The sequence below is a fragment of the Babesia microti genome, chromosome II (assembly GCF_000691945.2).
Source record: "Babesia microti strain RI chromosome II, complete genome".
NCBI lineage: Eukaryota > Apicomplexa > Aconoidasida > Piroplasmida > Babesiidae > Babesia > Babesia microti.
Genome location: NC_027206.1, coordinates 1213527 through 1231371, shown reverse-complemented (window position 1 = coordinate 1231371; position 17845 = coordinate 1213527). Strand labels below are relative to the sequence as shown.

Below are 17845 nucleotides of genomic sequence, written 5' to 3'. Positions count from 1 at the left end.
GTGTGTGGACAGAGGGCTGTGGGGAGTTATAATATTTACCATGGCACTGGTAGGAGTCTATTGACTTAGGATGACGTGGAGGCCCAAAATCAAATTCGCCAAATGGTGAATTTCATCCTCAATGAGGCGAAAGATAAATCTGAGGAAATCGAGTCTAAAGCCATGGAGGAGTTTAATATTAAAAAACTTACAATAATCCACAAGCTCAAGGAGGAGGCGAGACAAAAAAATATTAAGAAACTAAAGCAGGAAGAGACTAAATCATTGCTGTATGGAACTATTTTAATTTAGCGAAAAGACGGAAATATTGCATAAATTGCGCCTGGACTCTATAAAGGTCAAAAATAACATTTTGATGGAAATACAAGAAGCTGCGGGCATGAAACTAGATAAACTGCACGAAGATAAAGAGAAATACAAATCCTTAATCATAGATTTGATTGTGGAAGTATTTAAATGTTTATCTAGGCCTGTATATTGCTAGCCACGCCAGAAGTTTGGGTTTTCTGCAAGGCGAGGGACAAACAAGTAGTCCTTGAATCTATTGATCCCGTAAGATATTATATTATTTACTATAAACTTCATACGCATTTGTTTACATCAAATATTCACATCATACTCACAACCTATTATATATAGGCAATTAAGAAATATGAAAAACTCATCAAATCCAACCCAAATAATCCTCAACAAATAAAAATAACTCTCAATCCTAAAGACATTGAGGCTGCCACATCAAAAGGCTCCATTTGGTAAGCCACTCAATTTCAGCTCACAAGATATATTTTTATAAGCTTATTGTTAACATAGCTATGGGGGAGTTATGATAACTTCCGTTGATGGATCGCTAATATGCAATAACACTTTGCGAACTCGTTTGGAAAGCATTGTAAATAGGGGGACCCCTATACTATCTTCAAAGCTATATGGTGAATCACTATAGTAGTTTGTTTTTGTAGATTGTAGTGTAACAGTTATTGTGAAATCGTAATTTTATAAAATTACATTAGCCCACGGGTTATCTTGGCATATCTCTTCTGTCTGAGTTTAGCTGCAGTATTTTTCCTGATCATATCCATCCTCTTCTGTCTCTCACTCTTCATGTTATCAACGCGCCCTTAGTAACTTAAAGGCTTACCCGCCGCCTCAAGTTTCAATTTGAACCTCTCTGCCGCATTTTTGGCTCGCATGATACCATGAGCGCATCTAAACCAACGAATGCGATGGATTCCATCTTCCATCCAATTCACTCCAAATACATGCAATCTATGTGAATATATTTACAAAAATCCAAAATTGATTATAATTTACCTTTTATAGTATTCAATACCCTTGACATCCGAGATCATCCAGGGCACGCTTTCATACTTTACATTATATAGTCGGTGCCTATAATTTACATCAGTTTCAAGTAGATTCCATGGGTAATCACTACCCAAATTCTCGCCACTTCTCATTCTTTCTAGGGTCTAATTGACAGGGAGCTTACAATATCTCTGGAGAAATTCTTTGGGATAAACATTTGCGATTTGTTAACTCTTGCACTTTTATAAGGAGATTTCAAGGGCAATTGCTCAGGCTCTAAATCATGATACTACGTACCATTTATATAGGGATGGATTATGTCTTTTGTGGGCGGTGTGTACCATTTACCAAAGTGACGACGAATGATTTCCCACTTTAAATGCTGGTAAAATGGATTATTTAGCTTCCAAACTGAGTTGTTAGGTAAGGCCAGAAAGTGTACGTTTGAAATCATCAATTTCAAAATGTTTTACTGAACATCAAAAAATCTACCCAATATTGAAGGCTTGGCATTACACCATTGTATAGCATGTGTCATACCCACATTCAATTTCGCTTCTTTCTTCACCACTACCCAATCTAAATAACTTCTTATTTACCTATACAATCCGCCAATTACCAACATTATAGAGCCTAAACCTGTTAGATTGAAATCCAAAGCGAAAAGTCCAGGAAATCCAATCCTAAATCTTACATTCCTTACAAAAACGCAGCGAATCTCCGATAATGCATTTTGTTAAACCCTGAATTGCATCATAACTTACTGTTAAGCAGTAATACTCTGTCAAAAATGGTATCATTAGTATTGTCAGATTCTATTACACTTATCGTACATGCCGCAACAATGCAATAACATAGTAAAACCTTGGTTTGTAGATTCCACACGCTCAAGTAGTAGCCAAATACCCAAATCCACACTCCAAATAGGATCAGCGTTTTGCTTCCATTATTCATATCACCCAGTGATCTATTTATGTGCCTCCACATCTATTTATAAATCACAATTACAACATCACGTTCATTGGTCATAATAGCTGTATAGTTAATATAAATGTTGTATTAAAATAAAATTATCTATAGCGATTAATGCTAACCCTGACAAGTCATTATTTAATCCTAAAATTTATTACTTAACAAAATCTTTTCAATCCTAAACCTGTTCATTGTTTACCATTGAACTTAAATAAATTTAAATTATTTCTAACAATGTAATATCTTTTTTACAATGTTTATAAGTTTAAAGTGTAGGTGTGTGGATTAATTAATAATTTTTACCTAGTTTATATCATTGCTACAATATATCTATTTATATAAATCACCAACTCCTTTGCAAATTATATTATCGGCTTTCATGATCTAAATTGTTAGTTTTAGTGTTTAATTGCTTGCAAGTTATTTCATCTCTCCAGAATCTCCACCTTATCATATTATATAATATAATATATAATATATATAACACTGTTTGTTTGTATTAAATTTTTGCATCCTAGTGAATACCTAGATATTTATACAATATTCTGGGTTGATAAATGCATATTGTATGACAATAATAATTAATATAAAATTAGGGTATATAATATAACATAGACAATAACAATGAATAAGGCAACAATATATAATATACATAAGGGTGACTGTAAGGTTATTCATAGCTTCTAAACACAATTGTATTTTAGTAAAGAACAATGCAATATTTATTAATCAAAATAAAAATGCTGGGCTATTATTTGTAGACTAAAAACTATTTTAAATCATTTTTTAAATTCATAATAAGCTGCTAAACATCTTTATATTTATCTAGATATGTTATGAATCTATTCGTTTTAATTAACTCATTTTACGCCTATTTAATCGAAATCGGTTATAAATTATTATATATAGTCTCCTCGTATATAACCATATAAGTGTATATATCATGATGGATACTAACACAAACAACTAAATACTAAATTAGTAATAGATCACTGAAAAAATTAAAAAATAATAATTGTTATAAATGTGCGAAACTATACAAGTTTAGTCCCTATCACGGATGGAGTATGGATGCCATCATCAATATACGTGAATCCCCGCTCCTTCCTAGGATAAATCAGCAACACTCCCACTTGTGCAGACCCAACCAATATACCTAAAGTGAGTTGTGATATACCTAAGAAGTTAGGGACTATAACAAAGTGATCCCAAATTGTAAATCCGTAAGAAAGCATAAAAATGCAGGACCAGAAATTCCCGAGTATTATTTCAATAGGTATGCAACTGGTGTCTCTTTCCTTGAAAATCATAGGAATAGATTCGAGGGGAGCTGCGTATGAAAGGAAACTAACAACGGCAGCGAATACCCCGATGATGATAATAAATATATCCATGTCAAACGCGATGTAGGAAGTAAATATAAAAATTAGGATTCCACAACTGATCTTGTAGTACTTTAGCAGCTTCATCATCTTCGACTTCTCATGGCAGTTGCGATGGAAAATGGAAACATATATCACACCCATCAGAAAACCTAAATTATTATTGATTTACCGAATAAATTTGACATTAAGATTAAGGGTTTTTTAGACAAATAGCCGTATAGTGAATATAGGGAGGCTGATATAAGTGACATCAGGTAGGGTAAACTTGAAAGATTACCCGTGCTTTTTTCATTCAAAATTTTGATAATGCTGGGGAACGGTGTCAAACTCATGATGACATTGGATATAATCGCAGACATTTTGACGAAGAAGCCAAATTCCTTTGTAACCAAATTGCCAATCCAGTTCAAGAAATTCCAGTTATTTTCCTGCAATTCACTTGTGGTAGCAACATTATTTCTAGGGTTAGGATTTGGTAATATAGGAGGCAATCGACCATTTTGAATCTTTTGAGCTACATTGGACCTGTTCGTCTCATTTCTAGTCTCTGCATGCCCAATGTCATGTTGTTTAAATTCGTGTAATGTAACTTTTTGCGATGACCCTCCAATATAATTAATATCATCCTTATTTTCACCATATATTTGGTTTACTTTACTATCAAAATCACCATTATCTGCCTTCTGAGCGTCATTGGCGGTATGTATTTTGGCATTATTATTTTTAGCGTTTTTACCGTCTATATTAGGGACACCGGCGTTTAGATCAGTTTTATTATCATTATTTGAAAATTTATCTTGTTCTGACACTAGTTTTTCTATCTTACCCTCCAAAGTCTCTACCTTGCCGACTAACTTCTCAAGCTTTTCCTCGTGGTCAATTGCGGCAGTACTTGTAGCACCAACAGAGACATTTGATGAATTATTTGGAGATTCTGCAGACCCAACTGGCTTAATTGATGCCGTAAATGAAGTGCCTTCACTAATTTGAGGTTTGGATTCTTTGTGTGAAGCTATTTCCTTTTGCAGTACGACATCCAATGCCATAACGGTAACAAACATGGCGTAAAACAGTACGATTATACAAATAAGTCCTCGCAACATTTTTGCTATTTTTACATCCCAAACATTTGAAACATATGTCCTGTGATTGTTTGTTCTACCCACCCTAACACCTACACATAGTGCTTATATACCTTTAATAGACATCAAATCAGGAGGAATTTTCTACACACTAATAACTCCACATGTAGTTTATTTATATTTGAGGCTATAAATAATCAAACAAACCTAGAATGTCCCACCTAGGTGAACTAGACTACTGGGAAGATATTTACAAAAAAAGCCTCAGCATACACAGTGATGGGTCAACAGATACAAACGAGTGGTTTGTTAGGGAAGGTAATAGGCTAATCGAAAAATTGCTTGAGGTGTATCCTGATGAGCATAGACAAAAAATTAAGATCCTGGATGTGGGTTGTGGTTCTGGCGAATTTCTATGCAAACTGCGCGACAGAGGATTCACGAATCTCTATGGTTTCGATTACAGCGACAATGCCATTGTTTTGGCAAAAAAAAATGCAGGAAAATCGAAAATTTCAATCAAATTCATCACTCTGAATGTTGAAAATGCCTGTGAAGTAATGAGTACTAGTGGCCCGTTTGATGTTGTGTTTGATAAGGGCACCTTTGACATCTTTTTTTGCACAGACAGAGTGCCCACCTACACACAAAACATATTACCCCTTATTTCAAAAAATGGAAGGTATTTCATTGTTTCCTGCAATGCTACTATAGATGAATTGATTCATTCATTTTGCACATTAAGCAGCGTAAAATTGGAGTTGGAGCATAAATTTCAACCACTGCAAACATTCGTATTTGGGAATAAAAAGGGACATAGTACTACAAGTGCCATGTTTAAACTTGAAATTGTTAATTAATCTAATATACTGCCTATCAGGCACTTCCATTCGGGCCTTACTTCAATTTCTCCCCCCTAAATGAAACAGTTTTTAGGAATAAGAAACAAAAATGAATATCCTTACCAATTCATCTCTAACTAACAGCATCCCTAAGTTTTTATCAGTTTCAAAGTCAATGAAATCATCATTAGCCTTAAAGTGATAATTGTAACGCCTCCTCTTGTCCCCATTGCCAACAAGGTCCATATTTGTATCAATTATTGATTTTTTATCATTGATCACACAGGTTTGCTCCTCTTCCGCCTCAAATACATCGCACAACAACGAGAATTTAGGTAACTTTCTGCTTTCCATTGGCAACAACTTAATAAATTGAGTGATGAAACCTTTAATAGTCTGCCTAGCACAGTATTTGATGCTAGATCCACCATTACCACCGGAAGGGATAAGCCCACTGGGATATATGATATAAGTGAGTGCTAAAAATCTGCTTATTTCATCCATCAATTCCCCTGATTCAATCCTCCTACCCCTCTTATTCCACATAGAGTCCAATGCTGGGTTGCTGGTGAACGCTGTGAATATCACGTTTACTAGCGAAACTATAGATTCCATCTTACTAGAACCCTTTCTTAGAATAAGCGATAATACGTTAGACAGGATGGCAGTCATTAGACGGATTTGATGGAGAGTGAACTCGCTGAAACGGGAAAGGAATATGGTCCATCTCACCAAGTAAGAAGTAAATACCTTAAACTTATGTATGGGGCCACCAGGAAAAATGTTAGAGTAGATGAATATGTAGTAGGCCATTCTTTGCAAATAAGCCTCGCCCTTTGACAAATCTGTGGGTCTGACCTGGATAAATGTGAAAGATGCTTCTAGGATATATTCGGGAAGCGCTATTTTTAGTGCACTCTTAACTAACACCTCTACCGGTATAAGAGTGGATTGGTTCTGCGAATAGATGTACTCGCCGTTTGGATTTATACTGGGTATAAAGTGCAAAAGTAGTTTCCCAACAATTTCTGCATCGGCGAATTCCATTATTTGCCAATATTGCGACAATCCACATAACAGAAATGCGATAAATGAAGTCACCAAGCCACTGCGAGCTAACACTTGCATTTTGGTTTGTACATAGCGTAGTATTCCAATTAACATTTCGTACAACAATAAATCCAGAGATACTTCTGCTATTGGATTTGAGAGTTCTTGTATACTAACCACCATTTTGGTCGTTGTGGACCTCACTATATGATTTCCTGAGATGAGTGCCAGGGCCCAAATGCCAGATGCTATCCACTCATCCTTATCAAATATATCAATTTCTTTCAGCGTAAACAAGACATTTCTGGCCAATGTTATATTGTTGATTAGTCCCTCGATTGTTTCATTGGATTCAGTCAATAAGACCATCCATTCTTTGGAGTATCTAATGATCCTCTTCACCTCCTTCAAATTCACGCGTTCTAATTCTGGCAAAGTATTGTGGCTACACGCTTTTATTATGTTATTATAATAAACAGATTCGCCAGTAGTTATTCCAAATTTATCTATCAATTTTCCAGTATCTTGGCCCATGGATAGATAAATTTTTATCAGTGCTAATATTAGTTTCTTCCAGCACGGGCACTTCTCACTTTGCAATCTTAGATACAATTTGGAGTGTATTTCGTCTATATCAGCAAAGTTATCTTTACTATAGACATAACTGTTGTAATATTTGAAAGTATTGGCAAAAAAATATATTAGACAGCAGGTAATCCGGTCGCAGTTGCTGTCTATTTGGATCTTCGGAACCATGTCAAGTAGATCATCAACAGTCGTATATTTATTATATTCATTGCACAATTTTCTGTAAAAATTGTGAATTGAATTGACACCGACGGAATCTTTCCTTAGTAGATACAGTAGATACTTAAGTGCCACATTAATGTTGTTGAACAATCCTGTATAACACCAAATGAGTAGCCTTTCATTCTTCAAATTCGGATACTTCTTTATTTGCGTAGTATTGGTACAGTAAATCCAAGCAGCTGAAAGTTTGTATAGTTTCCTAACGGAAATGTTCCTACTGGTCAGTTCCTTGGACACTGAGCTGAACAAATTGACAACTGGGTGAAGTTATGATTTACCTTCAAGCCTAGGGAGGCCATAAAGATTGGATAAAATTAGATCGAACTCTTTAAGCCTCAAGTATGGACGGGTATTGGATAGAAATGATATCAACTTATCCTTGAAGATATTTTTTTCAAAATTACTGGCACAAGTAGCGGTTTGGGAATATTCCAATTTTTTATTTGGCGAAAAATCATCAATATCCATTTACTCACTTACAAATGTGGATAAGGTTACTTGTCTAATTAGTGATGGTTATTTATCGTGCCAGAGCCTACGCAGGCTACAGCGCCGCACATTTACACATTATGAGCATGTGCATATGATTATCAAAACAACCAAGCACGCCTTTGGGGGCTTAAAATTCAATTGGAATAGGAGATTATACGTATGGCGCGCCAGTTTTTACTACAATGTTGTCTCTGTACTGCTTTCACTCGGTAACATTTTGTTGAAATAGGCATATTGTTCACGTTCACATTTCACTACTTGTTGAAGAGGTTCTCATTCTTCGTAAATTACTCCTGCTCCAGTAAGAGTATTAGAACAATGACCCTTTATATCTTAATAGTAATGATTATTACGGGTAAACTAGTTTGTGACATTTAGGATGTATTTTAATAACTTCATTGGTATTGGGGAGGGTTTGTAACATATTTTCCAATTACACACTCACTGATTTCATGTCTACAGGGAAGTGGTTGGATAGGATTGGGTTTACTGTAAAATGGTTCCCTTGGCTTATCGCATTACTTATGTTTTTATGGCTTATATTGCTATGCATCAGCATTGCATGGATTTTTATAAACCCCCATCATTGGTGCTCTGATAGATGGGTCGATGAGGCTGTTAGCTCAGTTGTGAATTGTAGACTTATTTATTCTACTGATCCATGTAAGTATTGTCCCTTCTTTTGTGTTAAAATTTCACAACTCGATTATATATTTCCCCATTTAGAGATTTCTTTATGTTTTTTTATCGAAGAGTTTCTGTACCAATGTTATGTATATATCTGTTATATTTATTTTCTACATAATACACTAATACAGCATGTGTCGTGGATAGCATAGACTATAATTACAGAAAAGTGAGAGAATGCAACTCCCCAGACACATTGGAGAGTAAATCATTTCTCCTCTTCGCAAAAAAAACCCCAGAAGATACCTGTTCTGTCACCAATCGCACAGTTTGCGATGCTTACAAATCGATAATTTCTGGAAGTATTTTTTCTCTAATATAGAAAAAGACATAGACTGGACTCACAGGGATTTAATTGGCTGTGCTGGATCCTCGGCTAAAAGGGTGGAAGATTATATGGACTTTGAAAATAGTAGTGATCTCTACAAATATACACAATTATTTGCTATAATCGGTTCAGTTGTATATGCTATAATTGTGGGGTTTTTCATCTTTTTAAAAAATGTTACAGAATTTGACGCCATGTTTTACCAGCCAAAAGACCCGAATGAGTCTCTGTTTTTTAAAATAATCAGACCATTCACCCCTTGGTCCAACTAACGGTTCTTAGCAGTTTAATTATACATCACATAATCATACCATTATAGCTACTTGTGACATCAGCATCATTATTTATTATATTAATATATATATATATTAATATAATACTATATCTGAATATTAAATAACGACTATCACAGGAATTTATATGCAATATTATGATTACCATTCAACTGACAAGTATTGAAATCAATTACTAATGGCAGTCATGCATTTGAATAAATTAATACACTCATCTATAAGTACTGGAAAATTCAATCATTTAATGTAACAACGCGATATTTTTGGTATTTATTGTTCAATTAACTCACATACTGGGAATAACAGGCCATCAACATAATACGATATTGCGCAGTTAATTGACATAATTATTGTATATATTACTAAATAATTGAGTTAATAAATTACTAGCAAACCCGCATTTCTTAATTATACGATCAAATATTAGTTTTTCTACTTGTGTAAAAATACCAGCAGTTAATTCAATGGAATCTTGACATATATCTGATAAATGGTTTGCTTACCAAAAATATAGTTGTACAAACAAAATACCTAATTAGTTATCGAATCCTAATAATAAATGATCAAAAATAAGTATATATACTAATCATAGTTAAATTTACACATTAAAAAATGATTGAGTAGATGCCGTGCAGATTATACACCTTCCTACATCAAAATTTCAAGACTGATTAGCTATATTTAAAGAAATTTATACACTTAAATTGTTATAATTGCCATTTATTTATGTATTAATGAATATATTGACATGATTGTCAAACATTCTGAAATATTTAAATGATCACTATGTATTTCAACTATTAAATTTCTACTATTATATGAATGATACATTTATATTAAATGTTATACGTTAATAACGTCAATGTGATTAACATGACAATTTAAATAGCCACGTATTACTTTAATAATGCCATCATGATACTATTAGATGTGCAAAGTCGTGCAACCGTAAACAATGTATAATATAGCCAGGAAACCATCGGAATACAAAAACTATCCATTTCCAGACTATCCAACTCCTTATATGAATGTAGATCAGTCACTGCAGTATTATACACCATATTACCGTGAACTGCACCCCAAATCATTGAATCCACAATTGGCATGTATCAAACCAGTAAAATGCCATGCCCAAACTCAAATATATCCAAAGGGTACTGTGCTTAACACACACAATGATTCTTTCAAAACTAACAAACAACTTGAATATCCCCTAAAAACTTGCTTCATCAAACCCATAACTAATGACATAAAAGCTAGGGGAACCCCTAAGTCTATACTACGAAATTTTTGCTCTTTCTGGACCGAACCTTGTATTTGTGGAAATAAACCAAGAACATTCGGCATAGACCCGCAACCGCCGATTTCTTCTCGTGAAATACTTAGTAAGATCATTAATACTGCGCCAACTAGTGCAAGGAGTAATTATTGGTCTAAAGACCAAGATAATACGGATTCAGCTAAATTGCAATCAAAAACTGTGGCTGATAATACTGAAAAGGATGATCCAAATCAGGTGGCTCAAATTATGCCCTTATCTGATATCAAAATAACACATAAATCCCCTCAGGTAATTGGAGATATAAAACCATTGAACAGCAATTCAGATGACATACACATTTCATTAGCCGAGAAATTGTCTAGTAAATTGGAACAGGCCCAAGAAAGGATTTTGTTATTGGAACGGGAAAAATTGTTGCTAGAGCAGTCTCTTTCTGCTATGAAGATGGAAATGGAAGAGTCGATGACTTGTATTCAACAAAGTGAAGCGGTTATGGACACACAGCACAACTATTCAACGGCAGTTTTGAGTTCAATCATCGATTTTTGTTGTTCTCTTTCCACCCCTAACAAACACCCTGAGGTTAGACATGCAGTTAGAACTTTTGCACTAGACTTATTCCAATTGCTGATCAACCACAACGCGCCAAATAACCATATTGCAGAGCTTATAGCACTAAATGGTATATTGGCGGAAACAAGCTATGTTGATGCATTGAATACACCGAAACAATTGACATCAAACGCAACGAAGGCAGTATTTAAATCATCTAAGCCACTATCATCAATTAGACCCTTGTAATGCAGTGAATACAGTATTAAAAATCCAAAAGGGATTTTATTAATTATCTAGTTTTGTATAACCACAACTTTAAATTACTATTTTAGGGTTAAAATGTCACTATGTGTTTATAATTAATTTCCATCGTCCACATGCCTACATAGTAACAATGGGCCTGGGGTGGTTACATTCGTCATAATGATAGGTGCTGGTCCACCGCTTAAACGCAGAATTAACCTCAGTAAATTCTCAGATTCACCAAATGATATAAATAACTCTCAGATTAAATCGAATGTTAACCCTTATAATGGTCTAAATTATTCTCAGAGATACTACAAAATACTGGAAGTTCGTAAAACACTTCCAGCATGGATGGAAAGGGAACGATTCCTTGAATTACTAGCTAGAAATAACACACTAATTTTGATAGGTGAAACCGGTTCAGGTAAAACTACCCAAATTCCGCAATTTGCCTTGTCAGCTTCATGGCTTGGTAACAAATCAATCGCCGTAACCCAACCCAGACGAGTAGCCGCTATAAGTGTAGCAGCTAGAGTATCCGAAGAACTAGACGTGGAACTAGGGTCTTTTGTTGGATACTCTATCCGATTTGAAGAGAAATCCTGCCCTTCAACCCGATTAAAATTCCTAACCGATGGAATGTTGTTGAGGGAGGCGCAAAGTGATAATTTATTGAGCAAGTATGGATTAATAGTCCTGGATGAAGCTCATGAGAGAACTATCTCGACAGATATTTTATTTGGCATAGTGAAGGGTGTTATTGAAAAGAGGACGGATTTGAAGGTTGTTGTAATGTCCGCAACATTAGACGCTGGGAAATTTAGGAGCTATTTCAAGCATGCAGAGGTGCTAATGATCCCTGGAAAAATGTATCCAGTCGAAATAATTTACTCCAACAAACCAGAAAAGGATTATCTAAAAAGTGCAGTGGCTAAGGTTGTTGAAATTCATAGGAATGAGCCGCATGGTGACATCCTTGTATTTCTCACAGGAGAAGAAGAAATTGAAAATGGAAAATTACTTATTGAAAAGGCGCTGCTAGAATATGACGATATTGATACACAATTATTTGTTTTCCCCCTCTATTCATCCCTTCCTTCAGCACAACAATCAAAAGTTTTTGAAACGGTTAACGGGAGAAAGTGCATACTATCAACAAACATTGCAGAGACATCACTAACAATAGACGGAATTGTATATGTAATAGACACTGGGTTTAGCAAACAGAAGGTTTACAACCCTAGGACAAGGATGGAATCGCTTCTAGTTTCACAGATCAGCAAGGCCTCAGCCAACCAGCGTACGGGAAGAGCCGGCAGAACCAGACCTGGCAAATGCTTTAGGCTATATACTGAATTTTCATATTCTACCTTAGTAGAATCTACCTTCCCAGAAATTCTAAGGTCCAATATTTCCTCAGTTATATTGAGCCTGAAGAAACTTGGCATTGATGATTTGGTACACTTTGATTTTATGGATCCTCCGGCGCCTGAGACTATGATGCGCGCCTTGGAGGAATTAAACTTTTTGGGCGCTCTTGATGATGAGGGAGAGCTTACAAGCAAGGGATCTATTATGGCAGATTTCCCAATTGAACCACAACTGGCCAGAACTCTTATAGATTCGGGGCACTACAAATGTACTTCTTCAGTGCTTAGTATCATTGCCATGCTATCAGTCCCATACTGCTTCATAAGGCCCAGAGATAGAGCCAACCAGGCCGATGAAATGAAGAGTCAGTTCTCGCATGAGGGGGGGGATCATATGACGCTACTCAATGTATTTAATGACTTTGTCAAGAAATGTGATGTGACGCCTGATTATTTTGATGTAGATACTTGCAAAAGCTATTGCAATACTAACTTCCTCAACTTTAGATCATTTTCCAATGCCATTAACGTACGCAAACAGTTGGATAAGTTATTGCACAAACATAACCTAGTTAACGACGATAACAACAGGGAGGAATCTGCCATAATCGATGCTTTTTTGAACGGATTCTTCCAACAAGTTGCTCTTAGGAGTTCCAAGGGGCATTATCTAACTCTTCGTGATGGACAAATGGTATTATTGCACCCAAGCACTGTATTACTCACTCATCCCGAATGGGTTATATACCACGAATTTGTCCTAACTACAAAAAGTTATATCAGAACTGTTAGTGCTATAAAGGGGAGCAAATTAGCAAAATTAGCATCTGAGTATCTGCAGAACATTGAGTTGAAGGGTGAAGTTTTGCACAAAGTTAGATCGCTCTCCAGATTTTAGAGGCATATATTTAAGTCTCATGATTTTTTGTAACACTACCATCACGTATTTAGTGACGATTTATTACTATTTCTAGAACAAACAAATCAGTTAATTCGTGTATATTATATTGCTTATCTAATATATATTATATTTACTTGTAGTATTTATCAATGTTGAATGCTTGACCAGTATATAATGCCAATGTATTATATATATTAAGTGTTCAAACAAATTTATTGTCCAATTGCAAATCATTCTTTATGACTTTACCATTTAAACAATTCTATGCATCAATGTCCACTATATATATCTACATTGTATTATGAGTTATCCTCAACCAGTATTTATCACATCATATTGTATATATTATTTAATGAAAATCTTATGTTTTTTAAATATTCAATAATCAATACATCTTAGCAGATTGTTTGAATGGTCCTGCCTTATTGCATATATTGTTTAATATTTAAAAATAATCATATATTATGGATTATTGGCATATCATTTAATAAACTAAAACCACATCAATTTATACTAGCCATGCTTTGTCAGAATTAAATCTTGACATAATCCAATGTTAAATTTTATTAGCCCATCTCTGAGCAGCCTCAATACATTCATTTAGGTACCTTTCCATTTTATCCTTATTATCCCTAATGCTATTGACCATCTGACTATGGCCCTTTGATACAAAGGGAGCGCCCACAAATGTATTTAGCAATATCTCCATTTGCTTGGCGTTTCTACCCTTCTTTTCCAATTCTACGTAGATGCTCTTCCACTTTATGAGCGAAGAACCCATTTTACCGCCAATTTGCACTCCCACAAAATACTTCTTCATTCCACCAAAGTTTATCGGCTGCACCGCCTCCACCGTAGTGGTGTGGAAATTTGAGTTGGTAAATAATATATCAACTTTCTTCCAGAAGGACAATTTATCAATATTGGGAATAATAGTTATGGGCTCATCACCGTGAACTGGGCGATGCACCAGGACATTGAAATAAATGTTACCGGTGAATATTTTTTGCGAAATTAGTGTCATGTCAATTGTAATTTGCAAAGTGCCAATCTTCGTGTCAATACATTCAACGGTAAAATCAGGAATAATCATGTATGTTACATTAAATGGATTTGAATTGGAGTATAAGTCATGATAACTGTTAACATGGTTGATGTTGGCGGTGTGTGCATTAGTATCAGCCTTGAGATCATTGTCAAAAAAATCTATTATAGGTCCGTTGGTGCAGTGCGATAATTTAGTAGGATTTTTAAGCAATTCCATGCACAGATCCAAAGCTAAGGAAGCTTCTTTAAAGGAATTTTCACACTTCTCCTTCCACTGAGGATCAGTTTCTGTATCTGGATGTAGAAGTGATTTAAGTTTCTTACTAAATCTTTTAAGTGATGAGACACTTGACTTTCTAACATCTTGACCTAGTATGTAAAATGGGTGTTTCATTTTTGAGTTTGCGCTCAATTTATCATATTCACTTCTCCTTTCTAATATAAAAGTCACTGCATTCCTCTTTGAATTCAATTTTCTAATTCTATCACTCTCAAGTTTGCGCTTATGCTCTATACTCTCATTTTCTATCTTTTCCAATCGTTTCAACTTATCCCTGGCCATTTCATAACTCTGAATGTCATTATGAACGGAAGCTGCCAAATCAAATAATTTGATCAGAACATCTATGCAATTGCGATTGTTGGCCTCCTGCCACTCTATTTCACTATTGTCAAACAAGCTGGTCCCTGAAGTTTCCGACTTATTAAGTATTTTACTTATCCAATGTGTGATTATTCCATTTCCCCGTTGCAAAGTGTATATTAGAAAATTTGACTCTTGGCTAAACTTGAGCAAATTACCAATATTATTTGACTTGGTAATTTTAATTATATTATGCAAGAATTCCTGTCCAAAGGGAAGCAATTTTGACAAAACCCCGCATTCAAGCTGATTTACATACCAATCAACATCATTTATATTATATTTACCATCAGTGTCCATAGGAATAGGAATATGCGTGTTTTGTACCAAATTACATAATACCGCATCTAGGGATTGATAAAAACTTTGTTCTTTTTGTTGAAAAAATTCAACATTGGAGTGACCATCCGTTTCATATTCAGTGGGAGAATCGATTAATATATTTTTTTTATCATCGTTAGCTGATGGCTCATGGAAATTTGTATCAAATACATTTTGCGATTTATTCAACTCAATCAGCTGTAAATCGGCAACTACAGCAATTGCCTTGGCAAAATATCCAATTTGAACTGGATCAAGATCCAATGCTTCTTTAATACATTTGTATGTGTAACCGAAGGAATGACATTTTTTGAAAATAGTTTCAAGGGTGTGTTTGGCAGCCAATTCCTCTTCAGTAAAGTCGTAAATAAAGTTATCAACAAATTTCTGCTTGGATTTCAGTAATTTTTCATCTGTTAGCTGTTCTTTAGAGCTACTTTCGATGGTAAAATCATCCAATTCGGTGATCTTACGCTTTAGTTTACCCATTGCAACGTATATATTAATAAATTGCAAAAAAGAATTACCAAACAGTTAGTTTTGTATAAACAAAATTAAATGACATCAAAATATCACAATGCATAGACATTATTAGAACGAAAGATTTCATACACACTTAATACCACCACCATTAGTATATAAAGTAACTAGTGTAACCTCCTAATCAGTCAACATGACCGATACCGTAGTAGATGACTCAGTAAATATAAACAATTACTTACCTTTCCATTCAACATTCTCTGCTGAAGCCTCTAGTCGCTATGGAAGACAATTGATTGTACTAATATCCGAGTGGTTCAAAACAGTAAAAAATAATCCAGCTTTAAATTGTTCTAAAAATCATTTAAGCGGCGACTTTGAATGTTTAGATGGACAGATAATCTACGAAAACATTACCAATACTTCAGTTCTAGTCGTTGGTGCCGGTGGGCTTGGCTGCCCAGCCTTGCTCTATTTAGGGGCTTCTGGAATAGGTAATCACTCACCTATTTAGGCAATATAGGCATTGTAGATGGGGATTCAGTAGAGATTTCAAATCTACATAGGTATTTACCTCTATATATTTAAAAATAAATATTAAGGGCAAGTGACATAGACAAATAATACATACGGAGGAACTATTGGGTATCAATAAAGCGGAATCTGCTAAATTAGCTATTGAGAAACTAAATTCTGATGTAAGTAAGTTATTTATTTAGATCATTTGCAAATCCTATCCATACAAATTAACAAGAGATAATGCAGAGGAGTTGATTAGCAATTACGACATAATTATTGATTGCACTGATGATATATCTACCAAGTATGATATATATTTTTATATAAAAAATCAATTGTAATATACTAATATAGGTTGTTAATGAATGAAGTCTGTTTAAAAACAAACAAGTCATACGTTACTGCTGCGGCGCTTAGACACGAGGGCCAATTACTTGTTTTTGACAGAAAATCCTACAGTTTAACTGAATTAAACAATTCGGCATGTTATATGTGTATTGCTAAGACCAGGGGTATCGAGGTCAAAGATATGTGTTCAAAGTTTGGCATTTTGGGTCCTGTGACGGGTGTATTAGGCTGTCTCCAAGTAAGAACACTATGCGAAATATTAAATATTAAGATTTAGTAATATAGTCGATGGAAGTAATAAAGATTGCAGCGGGTTTGGGTCGTTATGTTGGACTATCTCCCAGTAGGATGGTATCATATAATGCTTTCGATCCACTCAATCCATTTAGAACTATACAATTAAATAATAGAGACCCAAATTGTTCAGGTATCACTCAATTAATATAGCTTGTTCAAATGGAGTTGAACCAAAATTGCACATAGAAATTCCAACAGATGTAAATAATATAACTTTTGACAAATTGCCGCGACAAGTAATTCATAATTTACCCAGTATGACAATAGTGTCATTATAGACGTAAGATCTAGGCCAAAATATACAATTGGACACCTTAAAAACTCAATAAACTGGCCTACTGATGAAATTTTACACTATGCATACAAAAATGAATACCAACAATTCATTAAAGAGTTGAGCACTAGATGTGGAATTGACAAGATAGAAAACATTTATATTGTATGTAGAAGGGGAGTTGAGAGTAAAATAGTAGCAGGGACGCTAAAAATGATATATAACACATCTAATGTGATTTTTTATAGTGTAGAGGGTGGGCTGCATAAGTATGTCCAAGAAGCCAACCATAAATTGCCCATACTGTGACATTCGC

General features: G+C 34.8%; 11 protein-coding genes across 11 annotated transcripts; 6 read left to right on the top strand and 5 right to left on the bottom strand.

Moving 5' to 3' along the window:
- Positions 41 to 943, top strand: BMR1_02g03511 (ATP synthase (E/31 kDa) subunit; the record flags this gene model as incomplete). Its single annotated transcript, XM_021481697.1, has 6 exons — positions 41 to 49; positions 70 to 269; positions 292 to 448; positions 469 to 552; positions 640 to 752; positions 811 to 943. The coding sequence occupies 6 exons, from the start codon at positions 41 to 43 to the stop codon at positions 941 to 943; spliced, it is 696 nt and encodes a 231-aa protein (XP_021338308.1).
- BMR1_02g03510 (transcription factor with AP2 domain(s), putative (ApiAP2)) lies at positions 1002 to 1759 on the bottom strand (the record flags this gene model as incomplete). Its single annotated transcript, XM_012793009.1, has 5 exons — positions 1002 to 1117; positions 1139 to 1266; positions 1312 to 1469; positions 1490 to 1581; positions 1603 to 1759. 5 exons carry the CDS (start codon positions 1757 to 1759, stop codon positions 1002 to 1004), a joined length of 651 nt encoding a protein of 216 aa, XP_012648463.1.
- Positions 1760 to 1817: 58 nt separating this feature from the next.
- On the bottom strand, positions 1818 to 2259 carry BMR1_02g03505 (hypothetical protein; the record flags this gene model as incomplete). The annotated part of the gene is made up of 4 exons (XM_021481695.1): positions 1818 to 1884; positions 1905 to 1988; positions 2009 to 2048; positions 2070 to 2259. The coding sequence occupies 4 exons, from the start codon at positions 2257 to 2259 to the stop codon at positions 1818 to 1820; spliced, it is 381 nt and encodes a 126-aa protein (XP_021338307.1).
- Positions 3312 to 4708, bottom strand: BMR1_02g03500 (Sugar efflux transporter for intercellular exchange; the record flags this gene model as incomplete). The annotated part of the gene is made up of 3 exons (XM_021481694.1): positions 3312 to 3433; positions 3455 to 3811; positions 3832 to 4708. The coding sequence occupies 3 exons, from the start codon at positions 4706 to 4708 to the stop codon at positions 3312 to 3314; spliced, it is 1356 nt and encodes a 451-aa protein (XP_021338306.1).
- BMR1_02g03495 (Methyltransferase-like protein 10) lies at positions 4957 to 5604 on the top strand (the record flags this gene model as incomplete). Its single annotated transcript, XM_012793006.1, has 1 exon — positions 4957 to 5604. The coding sequence occupies one exon, from the start codon at positions 4957 to 4959 to the stop codon at positions 5602 to 5604; it is 648 nt and encodes a 215-aa protein (XP_012648460.1).
- Positions 5601 to 7914, bottom strand: BMR1_02g03490 (hypothetical protein; the record flags this gene model as incomplete). The annotated part of the gene is made up of 3 exons (XM_012793005.1): positions 5601 to 5660; positions 5710 to 7703; positions 7725 to 7914. 3 exons carry the CDS (start codon positions 7912 to 7914, stop codon positions 5601 to 5603), a joined length of 2244 nt encoding a protein of 747 aa, XP_012648459.1.
- A 115-nt stretch (positions 7915 to 8029) lies between these two features.
- BMR1_02g03485 (conserved Plasmodium membrane protein, unknown function) lies at positions 8030 to 9225 on the top strand (the record flags this gene model as incomplete). Its single annotated transcript, XM_012793004.1, has 5 exons — positions 8030 to 8147; positions 8168 to 8293; positions 8317 to 8601; positions 8757 to 8927; positions 8948 to 9225. 5 exons carry the CDS (start codon positions 8030 to 8032, stop codon positions 9223 to 9225), a joined length of 978 nt encoding a protein of 325 aa, XP_012648458.1.
- Positions 10202 to 11329, top strand: BMR1_02g03480 (hypothetical protein; the record flags this gene model as incomplete). Its single annotated transcript, XM_012793003.1, has 1 exon — positions 10202 to 11329. One exon carries the CDS (start codon positions 10202 to 10204, stop codon positions 11327 to 11329), a length of 1128 nt encoding a protein of 375 aa, XP_012648457.1.
- Positions 11330 to 11506: 177 nt separating this feature from the next.
- On the top strand, positions 11507 to 13597 carry BMR1_02g03475 (DHX15, PRP43, pre-mRNA-splicing factor ATP-dependent RNA helicase DHX15/PRP43; the record flags this gene model as incomplete). The annotated part of the gene is made up of 1 exon (XM_012793002.1): positions 11507 to 13597. The coding sequence occupies one exon, from the start codon at positions 11507 to 11509 to the stop codon at positions 13595 to 13597; it is 2091 nt and encodes a 696-aa protein (XP_012648456.1).
- BMR1_02g03470 (hypothetical protein) lies at positions 14157 to 16100 on the bottom strand (the record flags this gene model as incomplete). Its single annotated transcript, XM_012793001.1, has 1 exon — positions 14157 to 16100. One exon carries the CDS (start codon positions 16098 to 16100, stop codon positions 14157 to 14159), a length of 1944 nt encoding a protein of 647 aa, XP_012648455.1.
- Positions 16285 to 17838, top strand: BMR1_02g03465 (adenylyltransferase and sulfurtransferase; the record flags this gene model as incomplete). The annotated part of the gene is made up of 8 exons (XM_012793000.1): positions 16285 to 16585; positions 16606 to 16657; positions 16708 to 16789; positions 16811 to 16914; positions 16965 to 17196; positions 17244 to 17385; positions 17406 to 17491; positions 17512 to 17838. The coding sequence occupies 8 exons, from the start codon at positions 16285 to 16287 to the stop codon at positions 17836 to 17838; spliced, it is 1326 nt and encodes a 441-aa protein (XP_012648454.1).
- Between the last annotated feature and the right edge of the window lie 7 nt (positions 17839 to 17845).